This window comes from Populus trichocarpa, chromosome 2, assembly GCF_000002775.5.
Source record: "Populus trichocarpa isolate Nisqually-1 chromosome 2, P.trichocarpa_v4.1, whole genome shotgun sequence".
Lineage (NCBI taxonomy): Eukaryota > Viridiplantae > Streptophyta > Magnoliopsida > Malpighiales > Salicaceae > Populus > Populus trichocarpa.
Window position 1 is genome coordinate 21,637,599 of NC_037286.2, and position 13,381 is coordinate 21,650,979.

Sequence of the window (13,381 nt, forward strand, 5' to 3'; positions counted from 1 at the left end):
TTAAAAACCTTGTTTTATTTAAATTTTTTATTTATTTAATTATACGATAACAAAAATAAATGCTAGTAAAATGAGTATAAATCAAATATAAACTAAATGACAAGATGTTTGTTTGAGACTATAATAATTCAATGAAGATAAATTTAAAATCAAGCAAAAGTGAAAGGAAGAGTTAAAAAAAAAAAAGATAAAAAAAAGGAAAAGAAGAAGAAGAATCGTCCACTGCCTTCACTATTTATATAAACGGTCAAGGGATCAATAAAATCAAACAGATAAAGGTATCAAAGGACATCAACCAAATCTAAGTGATTATCAGGTTCGAAGATCATCAGCTAAAGTCATTAGAGTTGACCCATCGAAGTACTAGTGACCAAGTACACAAAAGATAATGACAAAAGAGATGACTTGCAAATTGTGGATAGAGGAATCCCATATTTTCCCTTGCCAAACAGTCCCTTCACAAATGGCCAGAAGCACATTACCACCAATACGCTACACAATATCTCTCCCAACCCTGAGGCATCGTTAACGGATGGTAATTGCATGCCTCCAAAGCCCATGACGAATGCCGTCAATTGCAGCAGCAGAATGGTTGTCCCAGGCACAAATATTGGTGAAGCATCGAAGGTGAACCTGCCTTCATCGCCACCATTGTTTGAAGATTGGTCTTTCTGTGTAACTTCAAAAACCGTCCCTGAAATTCTCAAAATCTTCAAGAATACACTTATAACTCCAAATAACCACGCATTTGTTGCATTCACTCTTGCCATCCTTTGGTTATTCCACCATGCACGGATTGACAATCCAGTTTCAAGGTACTCTAATAGACCGTAAATGACATAACTCAGGAAAAGGGCCACATGGATATACATGGCTGGCTCGTGGGCCTGCGTTCACCGGCCAATTTTAAGTTTTAGAAGAAATAATGCTAAATTGAAGTTCATGGAAAGAACGTAAAGGGAGCATCTAGGTTTTTTGCTCACCTTGGGCAGGAAACTGGAGTTGGTGATGATACAATAAGCTGGCAACACTGCATAGCAAATCTCAGGAATAGAGCGTAACCCCCAAATAAGGATCCAGAGATATGCCAAACACTGTCTAAATTGAAGCCTAGCAGTAAGGGTGGCAATAATGGGGTTTCTTTCGCTCATCAATATTTCAAGCAAACCTGTTGCCCACCTCTTTTGTTGGGTCATCGAGATTGGTCCAACCCGTGGAGCACACCCCAGAAAGGCTCGAGGATCTGGCGTGCAAAGAACGGACCTCCAACCCCTTGCATGGATTTTTAATCCAGTGAGGATGTCTTCTGTTGCGGATCCATATTGCCAACCCACCTGGGATAAAACTTGCCATGATCGATCAATCAATCAAATACACACACACACACTTGCAATGATTTTTTTTTTTAAGAGTAGATTATCAAAGAATTGAATATAAGGATATAACTTGAAATTGATTCCTCATCATAATAGTTTACAAGGCAGCGTTACACTTGCAGCTTGATTCCAAAAATTGAATGTAAGCAAAAATATTCATGTAATATTTAACATTATTATTAAACTTGGCTCAATGAATTAACCTTAAAACCTCTCGATAATTAAATCATCTGAGAGTTATTCTAATATGTTATAGTCAACTTGACAACTTCAAAAACAACCTCAAATCAGTAAAAAACATTGTTTGACTTTAAAAAAAATTAAAAAGATTTTTTTTTTTTAATATTGAGACGTGCCATATTTGATTGACTTAGGTTTCGCGGCTTAACCCGTCAAATTCAGGATTCGAGTGATGGACTCCATTGGGTTTAAGAACTTTTTTTTTTAAAAAAAAAACTATTTTTTACTTAATGCTATGATAACAAAAATAAATGCTTAAAAAGTCGAGCACAAACCAATTATCGAGATATTTGTTTGAGATTATAATAACTTTATATAAAGCAAACCAAAACAATTTATGAAGACAAATTCAAAATTAAGCAAATATTGAAGGATGAGATTGAAAAAAGAATGACAAAAATTAAAAAAAGAGGGGAAATGCAAAATAAAAGCCACATTCTTTCATGTTCATATGAACAATGAAGAAAGGTGAGTTGGCACCCCAGACAATTATTTAAAATCAAATAAGTCCTCCATTATATATTTGAATGTGTAATGGAAACAACCCTAAAGTCTTAAATCAATTGCAAGTAGAATAATATAAAAGACAAACACAATCAATCATAAAAGAGTACACATATAATTTACATGGTTCGATAACTTAGACCTACTTCATGTGCAAGAAAATAAAAGAAATTCACATAAGAAACTATAAAAAAATATCCATTTTATCGATTATTTATACCATTTCCTTGGTGACTACTTTATGTCAGACAATGACTTCTTCAATAAGCACATATGATCTTTCTTACCTTATGTAATGGAACCCTCTAACTGATGCATATAGATTATCTATTCTAGCTTACCATGTAGAAAGGTGTTTTAAGATTCAATTGCTAAAGCTCTAAATCAAACAAAACAATTATAGCAAGCATTCCTAAAAAACAACTGTGCTTCCCAATTAGAGAGAACACTATCATATATCCTTATTCAAATTGTACTCACATTAACAACAACAATTTATTTGTTGTCTCCTAGTAAAATAGTATCATTTATAACTTTATAAATGCCAAATCAAATTATATTATGATAAATATAAAATGTGCAACCTGAATTAAAAAATCCACCAATCACCTAAGCTATACCAGCAGACACAAAGAAAACACTTTCAATATCATAAACAATTTCCCCTTCACTAATAAGATTTTTAGCATTAAAGGTTTCCTCCTCCTTTTTCTTTTGTTTTTGCTTAGGACAGTTCTTCCTAAAGTGTCATACTTTATAACATTCAAAACATTTAATTTTTCTAAACTTCGATTTTGATTTAAACCTGCCTTTACTACCCAAACCCTTAGTATTTGTTATACCCCTCATAATCAAGCCCTTTACATGATAAACATTATGACTCTCTGACACTTGCTTTTTTGAACTTTATAGAGTTTAAGAAAGCTTTGACATCTTTTGAACTAAGACTATCATTTTCATACAAAAAAAGTATTAATATAATGATCATAAGATGAAGAAAGATGACGGTAATGAACACAATAAAATCAAAGCTCGGTCCTCATCTTCAACCACAACATCAATATTTCACAAATCTAACTCTATTTAATTCATCAAAATGATCTTTAACCGGTATACCTTCTTTAATCCAGAGAGTACACAACTGCTTCAGATACAATCGATTTATCAGAGATTTGGTCATGTAAAGAGTTTATGACTTTGTCTTAAATAAAAAAGCTCTAGTATCCTCAACAATTTCTCTCATAACCTCATTAGACAAACTAACAAAGGTGAATAACACTATGTGCCCGTCGTATGAGATCTTCTTTCTCTTCATCATTCATCTCTTTAGGCAAATTATCTACATTTTTCAGTGCCTTAAAAAAACTTTGTTGAACTAACAAAGTGCATAGTTTAAGACACCACATATTGTAATCGTTATTACCATTAAATTTATCTACATCAAACTTCACCACCGATGTTACTCTTGTCACCATCTCAAAAGTTAACTGATAACCAGGCAAACTCTGATACCAGTTTATAGTGGAAACAACCTTAAAATCTCAAATCTATTGGTAAGTAGAGAAATATAAAAGAAAAGAACAATCAATCACACAAGAGCACACACAGAATTTATGTGGTTCGACAACTTATTAGACCTACTCAATGGGTGAGATGATCATAAAAATTCACTATGAGAAAATGAGATATTACAAAGTGTTACACATCTCACCTAAAATCCTAAAGTAATCCAAAACACACTTTTTTTTCTCTTCTCTTTAGTCACCAAAATATAAAGAATAGAAACACTAATAAAATAAGACTTTTTTAAAATATGACAATTTTAGTTTTTTATATGAACTAAATATATGAGTATTTTTTTTAACTTGAGCCCACAATTTAAGACAACCCAATATGTAGAATAACTAATCCACTGTATGAAAATCCTAATCATTTATCTGAATTCAAAGGTGCATATTTTACAAGCATGATCACAATATTCTTGACAGCATTCCGGACATGAGATGAAAAGGGAGAAATTTCCAAAGAGTGAATGACAATTTTTTGAGCAATTAAACCCTCAATTTGTGTTCACACTTACCTCTTTACCCCAGCTAGTACCATACTCGTAGCCACAGCCAGCGACTTCATGTGCTGCCTCAATTAAGTTTGGAAGAATTTTAGGACTCATATTTGCCTTTCCTTGTAATGCATGAGCAGCTGATCTGACGAACTCCTTTGAATTGCCGAATATTTTTAGCTGCTCCTCAGTTAAATCACCTTGTTCAGAAAAAAAGAAAAAGGAAATTTGTTACACAAACACGAGAAGAAAGGATGTGGCGACAGCTGCGAGAGGAGAGAAAAAAAAAAAAAATCTATATACTAAGCATTACCATGAACTGGAGTGAGACTTTTTGCTTGAATTCCTACGTCACGGGGACATGAACCATAGATGACTTTACGCCTGTGAAAACATCCTGTTCCCCCGTAGAAAGGTCCTTGAATTCCAACTATTCCGTTCCCTATATACTAATCAATAATTAAGATAAAACCAAAACAGCAAAATGAATTAGTACTAATTTAAACATTGAAATTTAATTAAATAATATATACTCTCTTCGTTAATATAATAATATAAAACCATTACTGCTCAAATCTTATTTAAAGATTTAAATTTTTAGATTAACATTTTTTTTTACATGATATCGTAATAACAAGCATTTAAGAATCCAAATCTTTAAATGTTAAAAAATAATCAATTAAGAAATTTATTACATAGTTATTAAATATGGATTGGCCTGGCGAGTCGAACCGGGACCCGATCGACCCGATAACTGGACCGGTCGACCCGGCAAAACCCAGATGACACCCGGGTTTTTTTTTTTGTTTTCAAATGTGTTTTTCTCCTAGTCAGAGACTCTTTTTTTTATATTTTTTAGTTGGTTTTTAACTCTTTTCAAAGTTCAATATATAAATACTAGAAAAATATTTTATTTTTTCAATACGAGATTTGAAACCCTTTAGTATATGTTCATAAGAAAAAAATTATTTTTTCAATGTTGGATTTGAAGTCTTTTAGTATATATACTCTATGTTCACAAGAAAAAAAATTATGTTTTTTCAATGTGGGATAAAAAATCTTTTAAATTAACTTCATTATTTATAATATGTATAGCCTATATTCACATAAATTATTTCTTAATTTTTTTATATGAAATATTAAAAACTTCAAATATATATTTTTGAATTTTTCCGGGTTAATTCGAGTTGACCCGGATCAACTTATATAACCCGGACCCAGCTCCTTAGACGGGTCAATCCCGGGTCGGGTCGGATTACTCTGATTTATTAATTTAACAATAAAGTATAGAGAAAAGTTCTGTAATTAATTTTAATATATAGGATTTTGGACGCACTTACTTTGTGCCAAACCTCGAACTGGTTCCCATATGGATCATCCTTCAGTCCGTCGTAGAAATATTGTGGGAACTGAACAAACCCACTTTCCATTTCGTTTCTGGAACCAAGCAACAGACACATTGCATGGCAAACAATCTTTGGATTGTTAACAAACATATCGCAGTCTAGGTTTAACATGAATGGGGCATTTGTCATCATTCCAGAGACTCTAGTCTGTTCATCATATATACAACAAGAAAATTAATTAAATTCTAATTAACCGTATTAAACGATAAAGTTGATCAATAATATTACATGCTGGCGTTTAATGTATTGTAAGATGAACTAGTGCAATAAAAATATGATCACGATGGAGTGATCCAAACTCTTGAGACGTTCCAATTTCTTACGTATATAAACTAGAAAATTAACCCAAAAAAAGAGATGAAAATCCAAAAAAAACAATAAGTACAATAATCAAATTAGAAAAATAATGTGTTGAACTTTTTTTTAATTGAATTTAAAAAATAATCTAAGAGTGTAAATTCATTATTGTCTATCTTATCACTTTTACTTTTTCATAAAAATTAATAATTATTACTGTCGGTATATCTATGGATAAATTTTATTGTCAGGTTAATTCTGTTGGTAAAGCCAGCGATAAAAGTTACACATCATCGTATTGTTTTGTTTTTTTTTATTCTTTCTTTTCCCACTACAATTTCCTTAATATACTGATTGAATGTTTTTGTTGTTGTTTATTGAGGAATAAGTTCACCGATAAAATTTATCATAATTTATAGATGAAAAAAATTTATATTTTTATTTGTATTTGTTAAATTTATAGTAGTGTAATAATAATAAAAATATCATCATCATCATATATATTTTTAAATAATAATAATATATATAAAAAGAGAGATTTATTCACGTGAGCGTATCAAGAATTTGAATTAAGAGTTTGTGTCGCTATATCTTTATTTATAAAAACAATACTATGTACTATACACAGTGTAGAGCAGTTTTTTACTTACTAGCACATTCATTGCACCTGCTTTGTAATGATGTGGATGCTTTGGCCTCTTCTCTCTTGATATGTAAATCAAATGCGGTAACTCATCGGAAATGCCGGCCTTGTTCTCCCACACAACCTTCAAAACGTTTGTCAAAAATTATCAGCAAGTTCAAAATATTTGTGAAATCCTATAGAAAAAAACAAAATTACTATGTAAAAGAGCATCATCATATATAATTAGAAGGCACCAAGAAACAAAAATATTTATATATAATAACAGTAAGGAGTGACTTTACCTTGATTATAGCTGGATGGTTTTTGCCCTCTATATTTGAGAAGGCAGCAAAATCACCACTTAGATTCCTCTCGATGGATTTCTTGTCTGCATCGTTAATCTTGGAGGCAAGCTCCTCGTACTCATCCTACCAGACATGGAAACAACACTAGTTTTTACTGTTCGTAGTTATTACATGTCCTGTTTGTTTTATTACCTTATCGTCAATCAATTTAGAAAACATTATATACATATATAATATACGGAGGTATTTTATTTTATATTTTTTTATATCATTTGTAAAGCAGATATTTTATTTTTTTTAAACAGCCATTAAACTTTTCAGAGTTCATCTTTTAAATGACTGTTTTGTATTAATGCACTCACTATCAAGAAAAGGAAGAAAAGGAGTCTATCTAATCAAGTGTACGTTGGACAGAGTGTTGTTACTCAAGCAAATGAAAAGAAAGAAAACCTTGACGCAAAGTTGACGAATTCCAGATAATTAACTAATTCCCGAGTTGAAGATTACCTTCATCTTGTTGTATTCTTGCTGGAATTCCGAGGAATTGTTTAGAGGTACCTCACTAGAAAAGTATCTGAAAGGAGCTCTAACTTGAATATTATGCTTCTTGCAAAAGGGAGCCCAAAGCTTGGCAAACTTGGATGCTTCAACAAGAGAATAGTAGGTGGTAGGGGAGCAACCGTCATCCGATACATAGCAGGCTAGTTTGTCGGCTGGATAGTCGACTGCCAATAAGGATATGACAGTGTTTACAGTGAGTATCGGCGGTTCTAGCACCGGGTCTGCTGTTGTAACAAATATATCCACAGGAGGCAGCTCTTGTATCCTATTAATTGGTGAAGGAAGAACATTTGACAGCAACAAAGTTCAGAACATGAGGTTATGTATATGCATGAAAGGAAGTGATTCAAACGAATCGATTTTTATATTATTATAATTAAAAATTGCACGGTACTGTTTCTACATGAAAAAGAGTGTTACTTTTGTGAAAGGCGTTCTGGGTATGTTTTGTACTCCACTGGATTCCATTTGCTACTGACAGTGAGAACCCAAGTGAAGGTAAAACATGTCTCGCAAAGGAGAGCGAGAAGCCAAGCAAATCCATGGTTGCTGATATAGAGGAGACGATAAACAAGGAGAGATATGAGAAGAACCAAGATTGTAATATCAAAGGCTCTATGTATAGGGTATTTAAGAGCAACTTTGTCATATAAATTAGGAGAGGAGATTGCTTTGGCCATTGAAGATAGAGCCTTGAGCTTGAGCTAGAGCTAGAGCTAGAGCTAGGATTATGGACTTGTTACGTTTCGGTATCATGTAATATATCCACACATATGTGGAGTGCGTGACGATGTAAATGGCTGTGATTGTTTATTTATAAATATCTTGCAGTTCTGACCGTGAGTTTTAAATGATGGGCGATGAAAACACGTCGTACTATTCGGAGAAGAACAAAAATAATAAACGGTAACTGATTGCATTATTGATAGGTGTCAGTTTTTTTTTTTAATTATTATTAGGAGAAAGTGAAGTTATAATATTTATTGCAATTTTTTATTGATAAATATAGAATTTTTTCAACCAATTTATTTATGAGATTATATTTTATTTTCTAACAATTTTAAAAGCAATCTTAATTTCTACATCAATCTTGTACACTTAAAATAATATTATTTAAACATAGATTTTAAAATTTGAATGGATATTTTTTTTTTAAATAACACTTTTCCTCAACTATCAAGTTAGTGGATACAATAAAAAGACAAAGGGATCCCATTTGAAATTCGAATGAACATATTAGTAGTTTTGAATACTACAAGATTTATTAGTTTTATTCATAAAATTTTTTGTCGGTATTTACTCTCACAGTCCATTGGAAAAATCCTTATCGATAATTCATGGTATGTTGGTGAGTCCAGCGATAATAAGTTTACCAATGAATTTACAAAAGGATAAAGCAAACCAAAAAAAATCTACCCGCTTCATTTCATCGGTAAATCTATCAATAAATTTAACATATTGCCGACAAGAAAATCATATGTAATTCCATTGGTGTTTTTATTTTTCCATTGATATATTCATCGACAAATATAACTTATCACCAACAGAATATCATCTGTAATTTCGTTTGAGTTAACAGTAGCAATGACATTTGTAGTAATTATTTTCCAACTCTTTAGAATATACTGGAGGAAGTGTTCCGTCGGTAACCTCGTCAGTAATAATTTAAAATATTTTTTTTTAAAATATTGAACATAATTAGAAAAATAATTAAAATATATTAAAATTAAACAAAAATCAAATATATAAAAAGAAATTAAAATAATATAAAAATTAAATATTTATTCTAAATTTAAACATTTTTAGGTTCAAATACAATAAATTTAAAATAAAGGTGGTCATTGCTGGGATCGTAGGGCCATCAAGGAGGAGCACATGGATCACCCATATGTGATCTCATCTCAATTACCACTCAGTGGAGTTCTTCATAATCCGTAGTGAGTCGTTTATATTTTTCATTAAGATGGGTTGTCTAATCTTGTGTTTGTTGGTCTAATATCACCCCAAACTCAGGAGTTTTAGTGCTTGGAACTGATTGCAAGAATCCAATAGTCAAGATACTACGGGTCGTACACAAGTTTTCTGTCATAGTGCTAGAGAGTCTGTATACCAGATTTCTATCGAGCCCACCGAACAATCCTCCCTCCAACCACAGATTTGGATTTATATCCGGATGGATCGAAGAATTGTTCTCATATCTCTCCTTCAAACAACTGTTATATGTATCATGGAAAGAAAAAAAATAAATTCATCAAATTGAAGGAAATTATAACTTAATAAAAAAATGGTTGAAAACCAACATACCAAAAAGTGCTAAGCTCGACTATCCATGAACTCTTGCACCCTTTTTTGGCGGTCATCACTCCGCACATTTGTTTCAACAAAAATTCCATCGGGCTTGGCTCGCGTCCATGAACCATAACTTGCAACATAAAAATATTGTCAGTTAAATATATTTATAAAAAAATAACAAATAAAAAATGGATGTAATAAAAAAAAATCTTACCATTTGCTTTCCATGTGAAACATATAGAATGAAGTTGCTGGTGTGCGTGGTAATGGAGTCAAGAACATGCCAATGCTAGTTCTCTGAACCGGACTGTGATCATTGCGTGAAGCATGCAGACTTCATTTTTTGAATGTATTCCGTCCATATAGCCTTCGAGATATATGGCAGTCTGAAATCCTCCCAAACCACCGTGTCATTCCAGGCTGGAAGTTCGTTCTCTCGCATATTTTTTTTGCTTTCTTTTTAGTCTTGTGCCAAAAATCATGCAACCTATATGATATCAATAAATTATCTATTACTAAATGAAAAATAAAATTTTAATATTAAAAAAATTATCTTGATTTTGATCTAACGTAGTTTCAGCATAATTCTCCTATACCCTCCTCATCAGCTCTCTCCCATTCAAAATTTTCCTTGTAGTAAAAATTTATAAAACAAAAATTTTAGTAATTTCAATAAACTAACCGAATTAAAATAATAATAAAATATTTAAGTTAATATTGACCTTAAACCTTGAAAACCATGAATCGACTTGCGGTTTTCATTCAGGATATTTGCAAACCTAGCTCCATTGAAATAATGAAATTTCCATAGATGATTTAAAGACCGATGCTATTGTTCTTGTGGCCTCAATTTCTGTAAAACTGAAATTGCATTCGTTAAATAAAATTATTTTTTTCAAAAAAATTATTAAACATGTTGTGAAAGCAAAAAAAAACTTACATTGAAAAGTTGTCGTTCCACTAAGCCTCGTACTTACGGGGAAATGGATTTCAATATGAAGGGACCCCCTCGATGTTGTGAGATCGCACTCGACGACCCCACGTCATGAGTCGATGTCTGTGCCTCAGGTGCTTGTTCTTGGTCAGAACCTAATGACTTGTGATCATCAGTATTGTTGCTAGAAGAATAAGCAGCGATCATGTCCTTATGATATGCAATAAATTTTCTTCTAGGCATCTACACAAATTAACATAAAAATTAAACGATTTTTATTTTTAAAAAACATTTAGCAGCACCTCCCCTATACGAGAGTCTACCTAAAACACCTATAAATACACAATATATATGCCACAAACCAGTTGATTTTATCCAATTTCTTCCAACAAATTAGAATAATTTAATTTCACACAAAATTCTCATTTTCTAAATGGTAATATATATAATACTAAATTTAAAAAAAAATAAACTAAATTTACAAAAATTCAAAATAATAATTAAAATTAATCCAACATAATTAATTGAAATTGAACAACAAAATTGAAAACAAATAACTAAAATTCATCAAAATAATGAAAACATTATTTCAATAACAACTAAATTCAACACAATTTTTTTTAAGTGGTAATATTTGTGATCCTAAATTTACAAAAAAAAATAATTCTAAATGAAATAAAATTATAACTAAAATTCCAAAAAATATTTCAATAACAATAAAATTTAACACAACTATTAATTCATAAAATTAGTAAGAACTCAAAATTGAACAAAAATAATGACCTAAAAAAACAAAAATAATGCAAAACAAAAAACACAAATAAAGAAGAAAAAGGGAATGAAAAATTCTTACCTTTTTGACGTGCTTAGTTTCAGCTCAGAATGAAAAAAAAAACAAAATAAATGAAAAGGGATAAAAAAACCAAAAACAAAGAAGAAAAATAAGAAGAAAAATGAAGAAGAACAACAAACCTTAGGATGAGAAGAGAATATGATGCTTGATGAGAAGAGAAAAATAACATGAATTGTTGAGAGAGAGTAAATAAGAGAATATAAAAGAGAAGAAGAGAGAGTAAGAAAGGAGAAGAATGAAGAAGATGAAGCCCCGTATGTTATGCTCGTGGTCTTTTATATTAGGTTTTATCAATGGAATGACCGAAATAATATTAAATATTTAAGATTTTTGTTGGTGATTGTACTTTGAAGTCAAGTTGAAATTTTCATTTAGCACAAAGATTTTCAGAAACCCTCTAAATACTACCCACATATTATCGACAACTTTTCATTTTACCGGTGATGTCATTGGTAAAAGAGTAAACAGTCAACAATAAATAAATAAAAAAGCATTTTGTTGGTGAAAAAAGCTTTAATTATCAGTGTCTTGAGAAGTGAACAATGCTAGGGAGAAGGGGAATAGTTCCCATAGTCTTTGGGATATATCGATAAAAACATTATATCAGTATACCCGTGTATAATGAACACCATAAACAGTGCTAGGGAGAAGGGGAACAATTCCCATCACCATTAGAATATACCGACAGACACAATCCATTAAAGTAAAAATAGTGTCTGATGCCAAACTAGATCTATATTCCTTATTTATCTATCCTGTAAATACTTAAACTCACAGTTGCACGCACAACACAATAACACTAGTTCACATCACAATAATAATAAAATATTTACTTGTCATTGAATAATAAACTAACATCATTGTCATTACATTGAAGTGAATTTCGTCCATAAATATTACATTATAGTTTATGGAATTACATATTCGTGTTTTGCAAATTAATCAAAATTGTCTTATTCTTCGTCACTTGACTTGTCCTTTCTAAAATTGAAAGACATTATCTCCTACAGTTAATTCATTGTTCCCATCCTAAACAATATCGACAAGACCCCTGAGTTTGATTTTCACTATGAATAATCAATCAACTCTTGAACGATCATTTCTAAAGGAAGAAGTGTATGTGTAACAAACTTGCTAGCATTGCATGATGAAAACAAAGACATCGTCGAACCAATAGCATGTTGTGGAGTCTAGCCTTTGAATTAATTCGACCAAACCATGTTAGGGATCTACTCTGATTCCTCTATTAGTGGTGTCATACCAATAGCATTTGAATAAAAATACTCTATTTTGTTTGCTATAATATTGCAATTCAATTACCTCTTCTTACTTCCCATAATAGTCAACTTCAAACTCATTAGAAGTCGATCCCTTAACACAAACCCTATTGTTATATGTCTTTTTACCCTGCCTATATTCTTCAGTATGAAACACATGTCCATTGACGAGATACCTGTTATAGCACTTCATATTTCTTTTAGGACCCAAACTTAGTAAAGACAAAGTAACACTAGCATTCCCTCCTAATTGATAAACCTGGTATATGAAGTACAACCATGAACAGTTAACGAGAAATGTATAATGAAATTAAGTATCCTGAGTGATAAGAATAATTAAACAATACTTAAATTTGTTTTAAACCACTTTGAAAATTGTTTATATTTTAATTAAAAGATTTAAGATTTAGCTAGTTGTGAATTTTAGGACAACAAATATTGATAATGTTGCCTACGAGGAATTCAACAATATATCACTTTATGATATTATAAAAGTAAATTGTTCAAAAATAGTGACATGTTAAATAATATACTTACTGAATAAAAAGTTGATTGCAGTTAAATAACACATAATTATATGCTTTTCTGAATTCTATTTCAGACAAATATTTTTCGCTTACAGTATTTTTTGGTATGGGTCGTTCAGGATGGG

The 13,381-nt window shown here is 31.2% G+C and overlaps 1 protein-coding gene across 1 annotated transcript; it reads right to left on the reverse strand.

The window, feature by feature from the left end:
- Nucleotides 1-207: 207 nt before the first annotated feature.
- Nucleotides 208-8,144, reverse strand: LOC7489892 (cellulose synthase-like protein H1). Its single transcript, XM_024594477.2, has 9 exons — nt 7,794-8,144; nt 7,320-7,638; nt 6,810-6,935; nt 6,533-6,649; nt 5,520-5,732; nt 4,493-4,628; nt 4,201-4,379; nt 984-1,334; nt 208-887 (listed from the first exon to the last, which is right to left on the reverse strand). The coding sequence occupies exons 1-9, from the start codon at nt 8,051-8,053 to the stop codon at nt 342-344; spliced, it is 2,247 nt and encodes a 748-aa protein (XP_024450245.1). The 5' UTR covers nt 8,054-8,144; the 3' UTR covers nt 208-341.
- Between the last annotated feature and the right edge of the window lie 5,237 nt (nt 8,145-13,381).

Excerpts from the sequence above, each read along its gene's own strand:
- LOC7489892 (XM_024594477.2), bottom strand. The coding sequence starts at position 8,053 with ATGGCCAAAGCAATCTCCTCTCCTAATTTATATGACAAAGTTGCTCTT. Across the intron at positions 6,650-6,809 it reads ACCATCCAGCTATAATCAAG|GTTGTGTGGGAGAACAAGGC; the intron begins GTAAAGTCACTC and ends AACGTTTTGAAG. Across the intron at positions 4,629-5,519 it reads AGTTCGAGGTTTGGCACAAA|TATATAGGGAACGGAATAGT; the intron begins GTAAGTGCGTCC and ends ATTATTGATTAG.